At 33.4% G+C, this 18,935-nt stretch overlaps 1 protein-coding gene across 1 annotated transcript; it reads left to right on the top strand.

Annotated features, from left to right (window-relative positions):
• The first annotated feature begins 13,094 nt into the window (after window positions 1-13,094).
• Window positions 13,095-13,876, top strand: LOC119066304. Its single transcript, XM_037168687.1, has 3 exons — window positions 13,095-13,165; window positions 13,228-13,539; window positions 13,601-13,876. The coding sequence occupies exons 1-3, from the start codon at window positions 13,100-13,102 to the stop codon at window positions 13,823-13,825; spliced, it is 603 nt and encodes a 200-aa protein (XP_037024582.1). The 5' UTR covers window positions 13,095-13,099; the 3' UTR covers window positions 13,826-13,876.
• The last annotated feature ends 5,059 nt before the right edge of the window (window positions 13,877-18,935 follow it).

The raw sequence follows: 18,935 nt of genomic DNA on the forward strand, positions 1-18,935 counted from the left end.
GCAAACACATGTCTGTATGCCGTATTTTTGAAACTAAACTGCAAATTATGTCAAAGAGTCGATTGAAGAACGCATTTAAGTTCTGGAATAAATATTGGTAAAAAAATTGGGTAAAATAGAATTGAAAAGAAAATTATTTTTATAAATTTGAGTTGTATACCCGAATCCACACGACTGACTATAGAATTGTGTAGAACGATGCCTACCAATACTCTCTATTTTGTGCCTGCAGACCCAGTCACACAAATATTATCGTTTTTAATATTATTTCTTATTTGTATTTATAAGACCCCAAATAACTCGACATCGCTCAACGTTCGAGTAGTGTGACTTCAGCATAGAATACTACAAGTTGAAAGTTTCTCTTTTTATTTTAAATGATTTTGGTGTTGTTTTGCAGTTTAGGGAGCTAGCTGCTAGCAATAATGTTAAATAAAAATTAGCCGTTTTTCTGAACAATGCTGTTTGTAAAATCAGTGTAATTAATGCACGTCCATTTAAACATGGGTAAGGCGCACCGAGATCGTAATAAGGAAGATTATTACACGGATAACAGAGTGCGCAAAAACTTGTTTACACCTCGAGTTGATAATCGACGTCTAGACTAGTGCAATACCTACGAACTGCATAAATAATGGTTATAATTAATGCTTTTTAGGCCAGGTCGTGTGTCAAAAAAGCATTTATCATCGATTTGAATACAACATTTTCACAACGAAAGTTGAACTTTTCGTCACTGGGTTGAGAAAAGTACAATTGTTGACGCATGTAGCATGTAAACTACTATTTTCAGTTATGTTCTGACCTACGTAGTAATAAAAAGGTGCAAGACCATCGCGATGCATCGCCACCTGGAAGACGTTATGTTCTGCAAAACTTTTGCTGTAAAGTTATTTGAACGAACATGTCGTCATTAATTTAATGGGACACACACACTCTGACAAACTCTTTTTTCGTAGATCTGAGCACAGATGGATTCGTTTAAACTTTAAATAAACTTTTGATATTGTCCACATAAGCGAGAAGAATATTTTAGTCTGAGGAGTGTGTAACATTTCACACGAAAGTAGCAGCATTTTTTCATATTTGTTCTTCTTTTTTTTTCACTTCCATCCGGCCCAACAGTTATGCATAAAATTGAAATTCATTTTTGGAGTTGGTTAAGGGAAAATTGGATGTGTAGCTTTTTTACTCGGTATTTTGAAATATAAATTCATGTACTCGACTCTAAAATAAATGTATGCTTTCAAGTTTGTTATAGTAACCATACGGAGTAGTGACTAGCGGTATACATTTTAGTGTAGATACAACTATACTATTCGTAGATATAGTCGATCATTGTGTACGTCTATCGAAGTGGATAGGAAATATAAAAATATTTTGTTTTGTCAATATAATATTTTTAAATAAATTTTGAATTGAAGCTAAAAAGGAAATTAGGTGGATTGATTTGCATTTATGTCATGGCATTTGGGCTGTGTTTGTATATTTTTACGGCGCTTTTTTGTGTGTGTATGATTAAGCAAATCTGAAAATGACTGTGTTATAAAAATGTTTGGTTTTTGATGGAGTATGTAAATCAGTTCGGAGAGAGTTTCCTGCATTTTGTTGGTGGTGTATTGCAATAACTGAATTTACATATTTTCTTTTTATTTTAAATCAAAATATGCAGCGAACCGAATAACAAACGATGAATAACATTATGCTGTTTTTTAACGTTCGATTAAACGAATTTCTTTTTTATTTTACGATTATTTTTTTTCGGACTAATTCGGAAGCTGTAATGCTCTCTCTTGGTTTATTCATACTTTTTCCCCCCGAAATTTTTGCCTTAAGCAATAAGCGAGACACAAAGAAATCATCTTCCCATTGTTGGCTGACTTCAATTAAATTCTGAATTTTTTCCCGGAAAATTTTTCCGCAACATAAAAGGAAACCTACATGCTAAGACAACCGAAAATCTACCAGTCTAAGAATCGTAAACAATAATAAACCACTTCCGTTTGACTGATTTGATCTATTACCATTTCACCGATGAAACAAACTCCGAACGAACCAAAACTGTCATATTAACTCTAAAAACAGTCTCGCATATTTCAATAGAACATCCAGAGATGAAAAATATTGTTTGCAAAAGAGTTCATTGTTTCATTGCCAAATAAAATTTTCGTTTCGCTTTTTTTCTTGTTAACATGAACCCATATAGCCAGACAAATATTTCAACTTTTTGTTATATATGGCTTGTGTTTATTTGTCTTGTCAATAATATTGACACTTTTCTTTTACAACCCTTAAACAAGCGATGTTTTCTATATTATATTCGTATGAAACTTGACTGCCATATACACCATTCATATTAAGCCCAATACAAATCATTTTATTCGATTATACGGATTTTTGATGTAGTCTTGCCTATACCCATATCAAAACTGATGTTTTTCGCCTTAAAATATAAATTTTTCTATTTTCTTGGTTTTATTTGTCGATTTTTTTTTTTCACACAAATATTATAATAGTAGGAAGTTGTAGATGTTTAAATAAATTTGTCACCCATGCTTCAATCGGCGTGTTATTTGGTACATATATGATAACACGCAGTGAATAGATACATTCCATTGAAATGTAGAATTTTGCTATGAGAAAATTCGTACAAATTTATTGGTTGTTTGTCCAGATTAAAATCGAATCCTAAAAGCCATTATGAGAAATAAGGATCTGAAAATCTACTTGTTGATCGTACGAGTTTTTTTTAACAGGGAGTAAATATCTATTAGATATCGGGATGCAGAGTGATCGACTCATCGCAACTGACATACGGCTATTCATCGGTTATCGATAACGACGACAAAAATAATGACAAGATCTGGGTAACACGGTCCCTTATATTGTAAAATGCATGTTAAAAAAATTGAAGTACAAGATTTGAAATCAATCGATTAAAAATACTTTGATCGATGGAAGTAATAGACCCGATAATAATACTGGTCATATGCGTGTCGTCTGTAACAGGTTAAAAGATAAAAAAAATCGTTAAATCCTTAGGTTCTGGAACAGGAAAGAAATATCTATTAGACATCAGGAGAGTGATCAACTCATGTGAACTGACCACCAACTATCTCAATAATGACATTTATTTCAAATAGAAAAAAATCTGGTAAAGACGCGTAAAGTCTCTAGGTTCTCTAACAAGGAAGAAATTTCTATTAGATATCGGGATGGAGAGTAATCAACTCATATGAATCGACCCCAACCATCTCAATAATTACATTTATTTAAGAAAAAAGTGACAAAATTTAGATTCTGGAACAGAGAAGAAATATCCCGATATCGGCATTTACTGAAAATATCTGGCAAAGATTCGTCAAATCTCTAGGTTCTATAACAGGTAAGGAATCAAATCTGTAGGTTTGTGGGAATCCTGGTTATATCTTGGGAACTACTTATCCGTGTGTGCTTCGGACAGAAATCATAGATTGGACCTAAAGCTTTCCATAATATATCCACTCATCAATATTTATTAAGAATTGGCCAGGTTATTAACCCAAGAAATTTTCCTACTCACTTTTTAAGGAAACTCCATTACTGACGCCACTTCATTTTACAGAAGAGAAAATGTTGTTCCACGAAACGTTGGTAGAGGATTAACCTTTCCAGGAATTTTTTTTACAGAAACCGACTGATTCTTTCGAAACCTTTAATCTTTTCACTTAAACGCCTTTCTCAAACGGAAAAAATTTAGGTCCACAGTTTTTATCCACAAACAATATGAGATTGTGCTATGTACTAAACGTTTTCCTTCAACAGGCTTCATTTCGAACTGATTCAGAAGATTTCACTGATCTCTCTAACGTTACCCAATTCAAGCTCTATTTTGTTGAAGGCCATTGATTACACAATACACACTCCTGTCACATCTACAATGCTGAGTTTTTTTTTTTAAATCGTAGAATAACGTTTATAAAAAGGTTATGTCTATAAGACGACACTTTGAACATCGTTCCATGGGTAATTCTACATAAATTGTGCAGTGCTTATTTTAGAGAATTTTAATTGTGAAAATTCCGAAAATTTTTGAAATAATTTTCCGGATTTTTTTTAGAATATTCGGAACTTTCAGAATTAAAATTCTCCAAAATAAGCCCTGAAATTGTGATAATATGACTCTCCATACCGATTGTTATATTGTTCACCAGTCTACAAACGTATCAGCAGCGATGCTATCAATTTGACGAAAATAATACATTTTGCTTTACAGGCAAAACAGATATTTAATTACAAATAAATGACTATGTCAGTTCGAGATACGTATAATAAATCATATCAAAAATATGCGCCTAAATGTATAAACCGTATAAACATAATGTATCTGGCAAACGAAAACGCTAATTAGACATGCCATCATCATCATCATACAATAATTATGAAATTCTTTTGAAACAACAAAATCGTACAGTTTTGTAGATTGTATAATTAATAGAATATTGTCGAACAGGAATTAACAATTAAGTTGTTGTTATCTGGCTGTTGAAGAGTTGGCATTAACTTTCATTCTTGCTATATCGAAATAAAGCAATTATTTATGGATTTAGCTCTTATGCTTGCGCGAGTGTAAATTAACAGCGTATTTATGATTGAAAACTTTTTGAAGCACCATGGAAGAGTGGATGATTGTTCTACTCCAATTAAACAAATTCCATAGTCGATTTTATTTTCGATATTCTGGAAATCGAAGTTTTGTTCGTTTCTGTGTTATTCATACCCTGACTTAATTAGATTAAATCTAATGCTGGAGTGGGCATAATAAATGTGAACAACAATCTGTTTACCACTTGGCAAAATGTTGTTGTCGTCGACGAAAATCGAAAATGTGATGATGCCAAAAATAATATAACGAAGACAGTTGAAGCTGTTGAGACACCATCAGCAACGTACAAAATCATTATTTATCGGACTTTAATTGTGCTACTCGAAAGAGAACGATTTTTTGTGATTTTATTGCAGAATTAATTCTACTAAACTTTTGCTTAAAGTAAAGTAAAATTATTTGAGAAGAGAGAAAAGGCAACCTTTGGTGCGTCTAGCATCCGACCCACTTAACCATTGAGGGGCAGATATTCATAGACATCCGTTGTCAAAATAAAATCCTGAGAAAATTTTTGAAAACTAGAAAATTCTTTGATCCTCAGAAAACTCAAGAAAATCCTTGGAAATTCTCAAAGCTTTTATCCTCAGAAAATCAATTAAAATTCTTAGAGAATCCTCAGCAAATCCTCTATCAACGAAATGTATAAATATCCACCCTTCGAAAGATGTCTTACCCAGTACATTTAACGAGTCTTCTACTTTCTTCTATTAGAAATCTTTTATTTCAGTAGTTTAAACATGCATTTCAATAAACTGGCAAAACGTGAATAATCTCTTCGAAACTTGGAAATTGGTTTCAAATCAGCTTTTGTCCGGAACTTCCAAGGATTGTTGTTATTGTTGTTGTTCGCATCAAAAGTTGTTTCGTAATTCGAAGTTATGCTTCAATTAAACAAAATCAGGTGTAAGAATTTAAAGTATACCTGGCCAATAACAAAAGTAATTGTTACCAGTCTGCACGCTGACAAAAATAATCAAAGTTGGTTAAATTGTTGACGAAAGAGATAAATTAATTTTGCATTCCATGAATTGTGAATCGTTCTAACACTTTACCACCAAACAATTAATATCACTTTAGACATAAAACTCAAGCAGAACAATAAATCATTTTGATTACACATGCCAAAGAAAACAAAACTGTCAAGTCATTAAATGAAGAAAATATAAACGCGGCAAAACATTTTAAAGTGTTTCGAAAATTGTTTATCCATCTAACAATACACTTTAAAGCTTTCTCTATCTCTCCTTCTCACTCCAACACGGCATGCATTCACTCTACGATTCTTGGTTCAAATAACAAATTAATTTACATTATAAACAGCACGGAAACTTTAAAAGTTTTTTCCCCTATTTCTATCTTGCATCCGATAATATCAAGATTTGAATTGAGAATTTAATTCAGTTCAAGTCCGTTGTTTCTTAATACAAAATTGTATAAACGTAAGACACATCCAGTAATGGTAGTATGCGAAGTTTTTGGTGAGAGTGTACTCGGGAAATATAACAGCACTGAAAGCTTTTTGAAAAGTCAAACAAAGAACATGGACAAAACTGAACTTTAACACTTTTGTTAAGTTGATATGAAAGTTTTTAAATAAACTTTATCATCATCACGTTGCCTACCTTGTTACAACTTTTACTACGAATTTCGTAGTACGAAATACAGTTCTTAAAGAATTTTGAGGCTATTTACATTTGCTCATAATAAAAGTGGCGTTCGTATAGAGATTTATTTACTGCACAGTACTAGTACATGTCTAACAAAATATTTAGTAGAGTTTATTCAAAAATTTTGTTCTTGTTTCTCTTTCCTCATCCACTTTCAAAATGATTTCGCACGAAAACATTCCGTACAAGTCCAAGTGAGATGCGGTTTTTGGTCGCCACAATATCACCATCACCAATCTATCACAATTGCATATGGAAGAGATGGCATCATTCAAAAACTATTTTTTCTTACGAACTTAACACTGAAGACTTTAGTGAAACAAACTTCCTATCTTGAAACAACAAAAATCTAGACGTACGTGTTACGGCATGTTTCATTTTCATTTACATTGCCTAATCTTTACGTGATTTGACCCTTCGGGTAGGGCTGTAACACCCCACTTATCAAATACACAACTTGCAACCTCGGAAGTAATATACTAGTAAATACGTCAGATTCTGTAGCAAATCGACACGTAAAATGTCATTCATTAGTTTTATAATTTTAAGAGTATTCTGAGAAACAAAAATTTTGCAGTTTTCTTGTAGGTTCTTGTAGGAGCACAGGTTAGTAATCTTGTGTAGCAACCTAGAACTTCTCAGAGAACATTTTGGATTTTGCAATTTTGGGAGAACACTTTCTGTGTTTCGGCACTAAATTAAGGGAGAACACTAAAATTGTTCGGAAAACACTTGCAAGATTTCTGGTCCATGTCTAGCGGTTGATGGAAACCAAGCGTCTACTATTATGTTCTGACAGGCAATAATAATTATTCATAGAAGGGAATTATATCAGCAGCTTTCCTACCGGATCTACTACTTCATTTGATCTAAATATTTTCAAGAGATGGATTTGCAATCTTTTACTTCATTCCTAACATCCTATTCGCATTAGTGAAATTTTTGGTCGTTTATTTCTGAGTCTTTATTGGTATCAGATGGTAGACATCGGTACCAAATTAATTTTACAATTTTAATTATTTACCCAGAGACGAGGACCGTCTGCATTAAAAATAAATAATTTAAAAAAAATCCGTCTGCGACAAAATATTTTTATTTTACCGTTTGAACCCGCACCAGACATCTAGATATTCCCGGCTAAAATGTTGAAAAACTTTTCATCGTTTTCCCTATAACAACATTTCAGTTATCAGGAAAGGTAACAAATCAATTATGTTCGTTGACAGCATCGAATTGACTTTCCTAGTTTATTCATTCAGTGCACACGCGTATCATATCAACTTCGTGATCTTTGAAATTATCGAGATTAATTTCACTTCTTTTCTTGCCGTTTAATAACGGAGAAAAGTTTTTTCATTATACATCCACTCACTTCGTATAATCAAATTGAAAACAATCATAGCCATTATTCGATGAAAACCATAACGAACTCTGTGCAACATACACTCAAACAGGAAATTCTTTAATGGACGTTGATAAAAGTAACTTTCGACAATAATATAATATGTCCTCGTCGAACAAGAAAACTCTACGTTTACGTATACTATTGTCCGTAAAGTAGACAATGACAATGACCAATAGTCTATAAAATAAACATTAGAAAGACAAAACCGCACATACATTCCTCGGCAATTTTTGTGTGTGTGTGTGTGTGTGTGTGCTTCTCGTTCTTCATGAATTGAATTCAATAAAACTTCTGTAACTTTTCCGGACAATATGATATATATGCGAAGGAATATAACGAAAGCATTTAGGAAAACAATCACGTTTAATGTGTAACTATATAAAACCTAATTTTCATTTCCTCTGGGCTTTAGTTTATCATTTTGTTGGAGACTCTCGAAAAGACAGCTAATATAAAACGAAAATCGAACAAAAAGGGAGCGTCACATAACAATTCTCCAATATGAACAGCCACAGCAAAGAAAGCAAAAAAAAAAAATGATGATAATAATAAGCGGAAAGTAAGAGAGCATAGAGCGACCAACAAAACACCGTGTGTACCATCTTAAGAAGATTTCCCAAGAGTTACGATCTGTAACGGTTTGATATGCTAAGAATAAAATAAACTTATAAAAATATGTTTAATATTGTACTGAGGTAGCATAAGATCGTACTTAATAACGAACATGGACAGATTGGTTTGTGTTTTGTTATACGGTTAGTACAACCGGTACAGTACGATTGTGGAGATATACATATAATACATCCTATATATCCTATACAATGCCAGCCAATGAAATGGAAAAATTGTGAGACTATTTTAGCATTAAAATATAAAATAGACTCACAGCAACAACGAAAACATATAAAAGTAATTTCATGGTGATATACCGACTCAATAGCGGAAACGAATAAGAAAAGTGCAACATTTTATAGATTTTTTTTTCTTCGAATGGGACATTTTAGTCACCGTATCTTATATCTACACCAGCAACAGAAATAAAATATTTCTCAGCTCTACATTCAGATTATTTTTACAAAGGAACGAGAGAAAAAAAACGCATGAAAGAAATAGAGAATCACATAATCGATTCATAGCTGTGTAGCTCACATGTACTTCATTTTAAAATTGTATATTCATTAGATTTATATATATTCATAATGTCGTCACCCCCTCAGGTCGTATATTTTATCGCAGCCCGTATAATAATGTGCTAACTTGTTGCGCTAAGTACTAAAAAATTTACTGTGAATGCGAGTAAAATAGTGGCTTTTCCATGTTTGACTTGGAAAAACATTTACATAATAACGTTCTACTACAGCAACTATATGTATCGGGTTAAATCTTTCGACAATACAATATATGTCGACGCGAATATTTGCCAAACGTCTAACATGTTTAGGGGTTGTAAGTAGACAAGATATTTCGTTCGAGAAGCACATCATCAATTATTTAAGAATATCCTTGGTTAAAGATATCGGTTTGATAAATAAATCAAACATTTTATTCCATACCCATTGAAGAAGATTAAGCAATGCGTTGGATTCTCTTTTATGTCGTCTCGATAGGCGTTTAAAAAAAATAATAAGAACGACACAGTGCGACAGCATCGGTTCGTACAAATGAACTTGTTTGCTCTACAATGCCGATCTTTGGCCTTCATCTTAAATCTTTACACTTATAGAATTATAACTTTCATCGTTGTGTATGCGGTTTCATCGCGATACCGTCGAGGTCGTACTTTCTTCCTTTTCCGTGACAGATCATCACTTCTCCAGGCTCATTGCCACTTGCTACAACGTTGCGTCTTCGCTTCACACCTTTTCTTTTACGGACGGGATTGCTCTGTGGTTACGTAATAGCCTTCCACCTAAGTGAGCGATTCCCATGTCAAATAATTCCATTCAGAATTTTTCTAGCGATAACATCACATTGATAACGTCCTAAAATTCACTCAAGATCGTATGACTCGTATGACGTAGCCCAACTACGATGAAGTTGTTTATATATGTCTAGCCTACAATAGGGCTAGATATCCATCCAACACCTAACTTTCCTCAGAGAGCATTGCATACTACGAGGCGTGGTTCGGAAGTCACATTGCCAGACTGTACTTGTTATTGGCAGTAAGTGGCTCTTAGTGAGGTCTCTAAGCAAAATGAATCTAATCTGATGCTGTTGGTTCCCCTTTCCGATAGATGTCAAAGTTGATCATTTTGTTAGTGCCAGCCATTGCATAATAGTTTTAGTCCATCGATCGTCGGTAACTCTAGCAATATGTCCTGCTCAATTCCAAAGCGACGTTATTCGTTCCATGACGTACGTCCGTTACCTTCGTTTGCTAATCTAATCATTTGTCATTTGGTCGCTGAACGAGATTTCAAGCATTGCCCTTTGTACCACTCTTAATTTGTTAGTCTATGTTATCATATATAAGAAATGCCACGAGTAAGAATGATCTTTGAACTGGGTCTGTTTTGCTATCGCTCTAATCTTATCTCTAACGCAATGTTTTCATACCAAGCATAGAAAATTTTTTCCTTGAAAAATGACCTGCCCCAAAATGTCGAAGTTCATATAAAATTTAGCAGCACCGAAATCGATGAATAACATAGAAAAGTATGAAAATTTCTTTAGAAATACTTACCCTTTTTCGAATTTTTTCCACATAAAATACGTATTTGATGGAGTGGTTATATAAGATCATATACGTAGCTCAACCACTTGTTGAACCTTTATACATTCTCATGATTTCAATTTCAATTTTTTTTTTTTGTAATTAATTGTTAACAATTTAATAATGGTACCGGAATTTAATGCTTTTGATTCAATGTCGATACTTCAAAAGGATCAAATGAATGGTTACACCCACACGTGTTTAAAGTGCTAGTAAATGAAAACAACATGTACTACAGATACACACAGTTGTTTCTGATGCCTTATTTTAAAGTTCATCCTATCCTAGGGCTTGATTTTACTTTAAATTCTTTCCGAATTATGGAAACTATCGTTGATCGAAAGGGGTGGTATAACAACATTGTTTCATTAATTGTTGAATTAACTAATTTCCTTGTAATCGGTGTGGTTTAGCAGAATATTGTGTATTATGGGAAAATTCGCAGCAATTTGTAAATAACATACACTGTGATTTTGAATGAACGTTTCGGCTGGCGTTGTTTGCATACGAAAACCCCAAAATCATCATAAATGAATATTCAGATTGTTCAGTCTTGCTTCTCAAATCCAAATGTTTAGGATGATGATATCCTAAACGAAATTAAAGGGTAATCGGTGGATATGTGTGGAATGCCGAACGTAAATATTGGAATTGGATACTGTATGAAGTTAATACACCGAATAGTCGAAAATCGGAAAAATTATAAATTGCCTATTTGAGCTTAGGTTAATTATGTCGAACATACTTGGCTGATAACTAATCCGAATTATCATTAATACCGAGTTGAAAATTAGTTCCTTTGCATAATTGACAGCATACGATTTATCATATCATGTTTACATTAAAATATTCACTTAGAAATTGACCAATTTAATACATCACTTGCAACTGCAACGCTTACACTTACTAACGTGTAGATCTTACAATGAGTGCGAAAGAGAAATTAACGGGTTCGGTTTATATTTCTCGCCCTGGGCTCTTACATACAACCACACTTGGCGAAAAAGAGTAGCTCAAAATGCACGAAGGAGTTTGCGAGTATTACAAAATCACCCAAAACCACTTACAGTGGAGGTGTGACGCAAGTCCTGCTATCCACTTACAAAAGAACTGATATCGGTGTAGGTGACGCTTACAGATTCGACACGCAAAAAGGTATGCTGTTCGTTCAGCTGTTTTGTCAGTTGTGATTTTTTAGAATTTGGTCGCAGATAATAGACAATCAAATTGTGCAGTTTGAACGAAAATATTCTTCTTACAAAATTTTATAACTTTCTCTTTGATCTGAACCTTCCAGATTTCATTTGACGAAAAACGAAAATTTGACGAAAATCAAAAAGTTATAGCTGACATAGCTCAATAGCTTAACACGCTCATAACTCCGAAATTATAAGCTTTTATAAAAATTCCTTCAAATTAGTTTCTTAGAATTACGTCCTTAACATACGCTGAAAATTTCAGCCAAATTCACCGGTAAATTCAAAAGTTTCGTTGTAACAAAGTAACAGAGTAACAAAGTGACAAAGGTTGGTAAAATTCATCAAATTAAAAATCTATGAAAATCCATTTCTTCATACAAATTTCTACAAATTTCCAAGTTTTGAAATCTAATATATCGGATAGGGGGTAGTAGGAGCAAACGAGATAAAGGAAAAGTCAAAAAGTTCGTGTATATATGTTCCTCCGTCCTGCGGAAAAAATGTTTGTCAAATTTTTTAGTGTGAACGGACTTGCGTCACGGCCCTTCACTAACCTAGGGCCATGATTGTATCCAATGTATTCTGTTTTAATGCGGATAACATGTGAAAGTTGAATTTCATATAAAAATTCACGATAAATGAATCCAAAATATTCCACATTTAATCGATTATTTTCGCAGGACGCGAATTGAAATGTAATATTCAACTTTCGCATGGGACAGTCAGTAAAAACAATTTTTTCCTACCACCGAATTCTCAGGTCAATTTGTAGAAGGAAAAATCAATTCACGCCGTAAGTGCGGTCGAATATCAAAATCTTTCTCACGCAAGTCTTTCTAACGCCGCGTCAATTTCATACAAGGAAGCGTGGTATTTTTCGGTTCATTTGTTCATCAACTCGTTCACTTGAAATTCACATTGAATTGCGTGAATTTACTTACCATGTTACATGGATGTAAATAGTTACTTTATTTTCCAAAAGAGTTAAATGTAGCCATTTGGGCGACTATACGCGAACAGCAACTTCTGAAATAAGCAAAGAAATCTATTTTCTGCATGATTTCAATAATTAGGTTCATGATCAATTCTCTTTCATCATTTTTCTCTACTTTAAAAGCTTTTATATCCACCGCTGAATGGTCAATTATTTTGTCGATTTTTCAAATTTGCATCCTCTGTATTGCTTGCATTAAGGAAAATAACGGAAATGTATCAACCTCAATTTTAGATAATGTTTTTCCCGTTTCAATCCGTTTTATTCTAAATGCATTATCTTCATCAATAATCAATCCAGTTCAAATGAACGTAATAAATACGCCGCTTATCTTTTTGGAGATTTAAATTTTGTTTTAATGATTCATTCATACTATGACAAAATAACAGGAAATAGACAGCCATCGCAAATTCGTAAAATAATGGCACCGCGTAACAGTCACCTACTTTCAGTCTTTTTGCGAAGCTTTCACTATGATAACCTGGCTTTTTGTTAGTGGCATTCAGATGATTTTGCTAATAAATCCGACATCAGGCACGGTACTCTCAATGAGATTGTCATTTAACATTTGAGCAGTTAAAAATAAACTTTGTTTTTGCAGATATATCAGATACAGTCCACTAAGGCAGTGTATGAAAGTTTAACGGATAAGGTGTTGGTCAATGCTACCGTTAGTAAATTGACGGGTCTAACTGTCTACCTCAACGTGTTCGAAGAATTTGCCGAACTGTTGACTGACGTGAGCTTAATGGTTGATTTGAATGACAGAAATACTTATGATTTTGATGTTGTGAGACGAACGATCAACACATGTCGATTATTCAGTGAACCGACGTATGAACCTGTCGTCCAGTTTTTGTATAAACTATTTTTAAACAGTGGAAACTTTCCAAGAGAATGTCCTATTCGGAAAGTAGGCTTGTACACTTGGTTAGTACAAAATGTTTTGTTCGAATGAAATTCTATTTTTCCAGGGTCTCTATTACATCAAAGACATGAAAGCCGATCCCAAAAATCTACCCCAGATGATGGCAGGAAAGAAAGCCATTTTGAATATTAAACATTTAGCGACGATAAATGAAAAAATGACGCTACTCGTTTATTACGAAGTACATTTTGGCGTTGAAAGATTGCATGAAAGGAACGGAACCACAAAGCCAAGAAAACCCAATCGAAATAGGAACCGGAATTTTGATTAGACAAACGCTGAGCACTGTCAGTCAATTTAAAGGAACTACTCTATAATCACAAATAAACAAGCAAAGGGGAAGTTAACTTTATAGAACCGGCTAGTCATCTGCTATCAATAATGACGATAAGAATATGCGATAAGCTCCGGCTAGTATTTTTTATGTATGACATGTATGACGTAAAAAGCGAAGTAATAGATTTCACACAAATAAAGTAACAAATTTAATGATTTTGTTGCGATACGCATGTCGTTTCTAAAAGGTTAACTCTTGGTTGCTATAATCGCCACAGGTATTAAATTGTGTGCTGCATCTCTAACATTGTTCAATTAACAATTTTAGAATTATAAGATCAGGAGAGTAAAATGTCATTTTAGAGCACCTATCCGGTTCGTCACTCTTAAAAGATAAGTCAGTGGCGAACGTTACAACCTGAGATGAAAGCATTTAGCACATGGACACTTCAAATCATTTTAAATCAGGGACACTTCAAATTTGGATGGTAAAATAAATGCCACCAAAAAACAGTTAATCTATTTAATTTGTTGTTGGCAAGAATTTTCACACAACAAAATAATCACTTAATGGAGGTCAATTGAAAGTGAATCCACGGAATGTTTATGGAAATTTTGTACCTAACTTCCGCAAATTAATAGTTTCGAAAACAGTTTAAAAATCACCAAATGCAATATTGGAATAACCACTCAGGTTTTATTTTGGGAGATAGAAAAATCAAAGGGAAAGTTCTTGACTGTTGTCAATACGACTTTCGGTCTAGATTCCTTCGACCTTGCCTTCGACGGAAATTCAGTGTTTAACTTCAAACAGGCTTTTGTTATAGCGCAATATATACAGCAGTACAGCAGTGAAACGATTCGAATCCACCGCCGTTGTTTTGCTATGACTTCCCATTGGGTGCTTTAAGAAACGTGTTTCTTTCTTTCTAATATTTTCAGTTCATTTAAAATTTAATTAATATTCCTGCCGGATGTACAAATATTGACATTCTAAGTCACAGCGACATAGCTTGAACTTTTTTACATTCCAACATCCAATTCACTTTTATTTAATTTCGTAAATCGAAGTCATGTTGGATTAATGTCCATAGGCAATAATTTTATTCAACATTTTCCTTGCATTTGGAGTAACTATAATCTCTCGACTTGACTTTTGATTCAAAATGTTTTGATTTGTATTATCTATAGCGAGAGAGGGGTAAGTCGTTCTTGAGATTCGCGGGACAGCTTTTTCCGATTTCGTGATCATGCCAGCGTTAACACAGTTCAATTACAATAAAAAAATGTGTGTGTGAGAACTTCCGTTCGTTCGTGCCAATTTCGTTTCTCTATCTGATACTAATACTAATACGGAATCGAAAATTTATTTGTTTCTCTGCGTTTTTATGTAAAGCTGGATTACATTGCGCGACTTGTTGCGCGTTGTTAAATATGATGTTTCAGAGTATTGTTTTGTAGTCATGATTAAATTTTCGTCGTAGATTATCAATAGAACGGTCCTTAATAGAACGGCCCTCAACAGAACGGCAAATGTTATGTTGATGGAAAGCTGAGACTAGCAGCAAATCAAAACTAAGCAGTTTGGTTGCGAAAAATTGTCAGTTAGGTGTCGCTGTGTTTCACAACTATGGTCGAATAACAGAGAGAACATTTGGATCACTGTAAACTTCTATGTGATGTTTTTCAAAAGGTATTTTCTGCATATTGGTGGATGTAATGTATTACTTATTACCAACTTTGTGACTCAAATATTCAGTAGTAATTTTTCAGTCTATATCTTGCTTGCACCACGGGTTGCTCTTGAAATAGTCGCAAAAGAAGTTGCAAAACTCGTTAAAGGAAAACTTTTCTTGCAAGAACTTTTGCAAACTTCAAAGGCTAAGAGCCGGACGAAGTATTTGCAAAACGCCAGAGCTCATCAAAGTACAGATACAGGTACAGCTCTAGAAGAAAACAATTTTTTCGGAAAACTCTCCCGATAAAATATTTTAAATGTGAGCTTAAAGTAATCGTGAGGTGACGTCCTTTCATAATCATGAATAAAATTTCATAACAACGCACTTCAAGCAAAAGTGCTATTTATGACAGCTGCCAAGCCAAATAGAGTACTTTTTGTATGAAATTTTATCCCCACTCTTTTCACAGTGTAAAATTTTGTATGGAGCGCTGTCAAGTTTCAGTACCCTATTTAGAGTACCAATTTTGCTTGAAGTGCGTTGAGTATAATCGTATTAGTTTGACAACTGCCACCTAGAAGAAAATGATATTTTTTACGCAACGGATTTTGATCGAACAAAATGCCAGCGTGTAGCGCGAGATCACAGGAATCCGGCAAGGTAATTAGTTTTTTAATCAGACCAACATCTGCTGGAAAAAATCTTTTTTGCACATTGAAAACAATGTATTTCCAAAGTCTTATCGCTCAGCAGATAATTAGTCTGATTAAAAAACTAATTACCTTGCCGGACTCCTGAGATCTCGCGCTACACGCTGGCATTTTGTTTGATCAAAATCCGTCGCGTAAAAAATATCAATTTCTTCCAGGTGGCAGTTGTCAAGCTAATACGATTATACTCGATATATTCATATATACTTGATATGCTGGATATACGCTCGTATATCCAGTATAAATAAAATGAAGGGAATAGCTCTCATGTACATTGAAAGTTGTTCAGCTCCACTGTGTATTGAAAGCTTTAATACAAGATTTTAGGAGCGGCTTACCCCTAGCGCCCTAACTATGTTAATTGCCGTTGCCGTTTTATTTCCTTCGTTTGCTTTTAAATATAATCGTTTTCATGTTAAAAATGCACCTTTGTTTTTTGTAAGAGAAGATTTATAAATAAATTCTTTATACTCAAGTGCATGCATTTTTCAAAGAGATTTAATGAAAAAGAAGATGCAAAATGAACCAACAACTTAGCAGCAGATTATTTATATTTGAATCAAAACAATGTGGATAATACTAAGAATCAACGTTCTCGTTTTTTTTTTTTTTTTGCAAGTGAGACGTTTCGGATCCGTATTTTTTTTAGTGTTTATATCGTTTAAGATAAAAAATAAAAAAGGAGGAGGAAAATATGTTTTTTCGAAAGGAAATATTCGCCTAATTTTAAATAATATACGGTAATGCTAAAGACAACATTTTTGTTATGTTTAAAATATAATAAGTATATGCGTGCATACTATACCCCGAAAAATATAATATTCTTCTGTAACTGAGGCTTCTTGTAAGGTATACATTTTTAATTTAATTTACTTATTACTTATTCATAAGCCTAAAGGTATAAAACAGAAAAGATTACATTGAAATTGAAATAATGGTTTTATACCTTTAAATATTACTTAGTTAGATTGGGTAGAACGCCCGTACCGAACGACTAAAAGTTTGATGTTGTTTTATGCATGAATTTTAATTATTATTGTTGACGTTGGGATTTTGTGTAAACAAGTGAAATGAAGATGTTCTTCCAAATGTTCCAATAAATATTTAAAATGTGCACACAAAATCCATATCGAACTTTTCGTACGAAGAACAAACATAGATTCCCCATTTGTATTCCTTTTATTCAGTATTTTTATTTAGAGCTTAAAAGTTGTTCCATCCAATTATAAATACAACAAAAAAATCCATACGGAAAACGTCTGACAATGAAAGATTTTAATTAATGATGCGGATATTGTGTATACATCCATTGTATAAGGGGAATTTTTGTATTTGTTTTGTTAGTTGTTTGAAAAAAGTTACATTCAAGGGAAATAACGTGCACGAATTACATTGCATTACTTAAAACCTGGTTAAACTGATGAAAGAAATCCACAACTATACTTCGAATGCGACATTCATTAATCGTTACCTGGGAGTTCGAAAAAAAAACGCGCAATAAAACTGTTGCCATTGTAAAAAGTGTGTCAATAAACCGCGGGCAATTTTTCGCATTATCCACAATATAGGCACTGTTTACTGCGTTTACTGTTTCAGGAAGGATAAATAAATAACCCAAATCAATAAACGTAAAAAAAGAACAGTAGCTTCATTGGACATAATCTTGTTTATTTGTTTAGTTCAGTTATAACTCACAAATATCACTTGTTCATTCTCTTGTGTGTGATATTAACATGTGTTGCTGTATAAATTCATTTATGCAATTCTGTGACGGAATTGAACTATTTCTTTCGTCTTTGTAGTATCGTAAAGTTGCAGATTATTATACGGTAAAAAGAGTAAATCTTTCGAATAAAGATGAAAAGTGTTGTGTTCATGTGATTTTGTTGATCCGAGGCGTATTAGAGACACGGAAACGAAACTTTTAATTTTTATCCCGAGCTATCTATAGTAATGGATTTTATCACATACGCGCGTTGTTCGGATGTCAAAATTACTTATCTAGAAGTTTAATTCAAAAATTACACTTCAGGTCTATGTTGTTGTCTCGTTTTCGCTTATGTGATAAAATAGAGTACACACTTGTCACTATCAGTCTCGGCAAGCCTCGACTTCTTCGTGACAAGTGTGTAATATATATTATCGGTGTTCGGATGTCAAAATTACTTAACTAGAAGAAAAATTCAAAAATTACACTTCAGGTCTATGTTGTTGTCTCGTAATAAAATAGAGTACTCACTTGTCACTATCAGTCTCGGCAAGCCTCGACTTCTTCGTGACAAGTGACAAGTGTGTACTCTATTTTATCACATAAGCGAAAACGAGACAACAACATAGACCTGAAGTATTTTTGAATTATTCTTCTAGTTAAGTAATTTTGACATCCGAACACCGCGCGTATGTGATAATATATACATTACATAATGAGGGCATTAAAAATAGTGCTTGAAACATGAAAAGTATGGTTTCGACTTTCGACGTATGTAGCATGTATAAAAAATGTTTTCACAACAAAAAATAGTCATTTTTTCATCTCAGCTGAAACTTCTGGAACCATTTTTGTTTTATCGTCGGGAAAATAGGCAATTTTATTTTCTCGGATGACTCGCTACACTCAGGACAGAAAGAACTCTAGATATGAAATTTTCTACTTTTTCCCCTCAAGAAATAACAAAGAACAAATAACTATTAAGTTAAGAAATTTTTCTCGTAATTT

The sequence above is a fragment of the Bradysia coprophila genome, chromosome IV (genome assembly GCF_014529535.1).
Source record: "Bradysia coprophila strain Holo2 chromosome IV, BU_Bcop_v1, whole genome shotgun sequence".
Lineage (NCBI taxonomy): Eukaryota > Metazoa > Arthropoda > Insecta > Diptera > Sciaridae > Bradysia > Bradysia coprophila.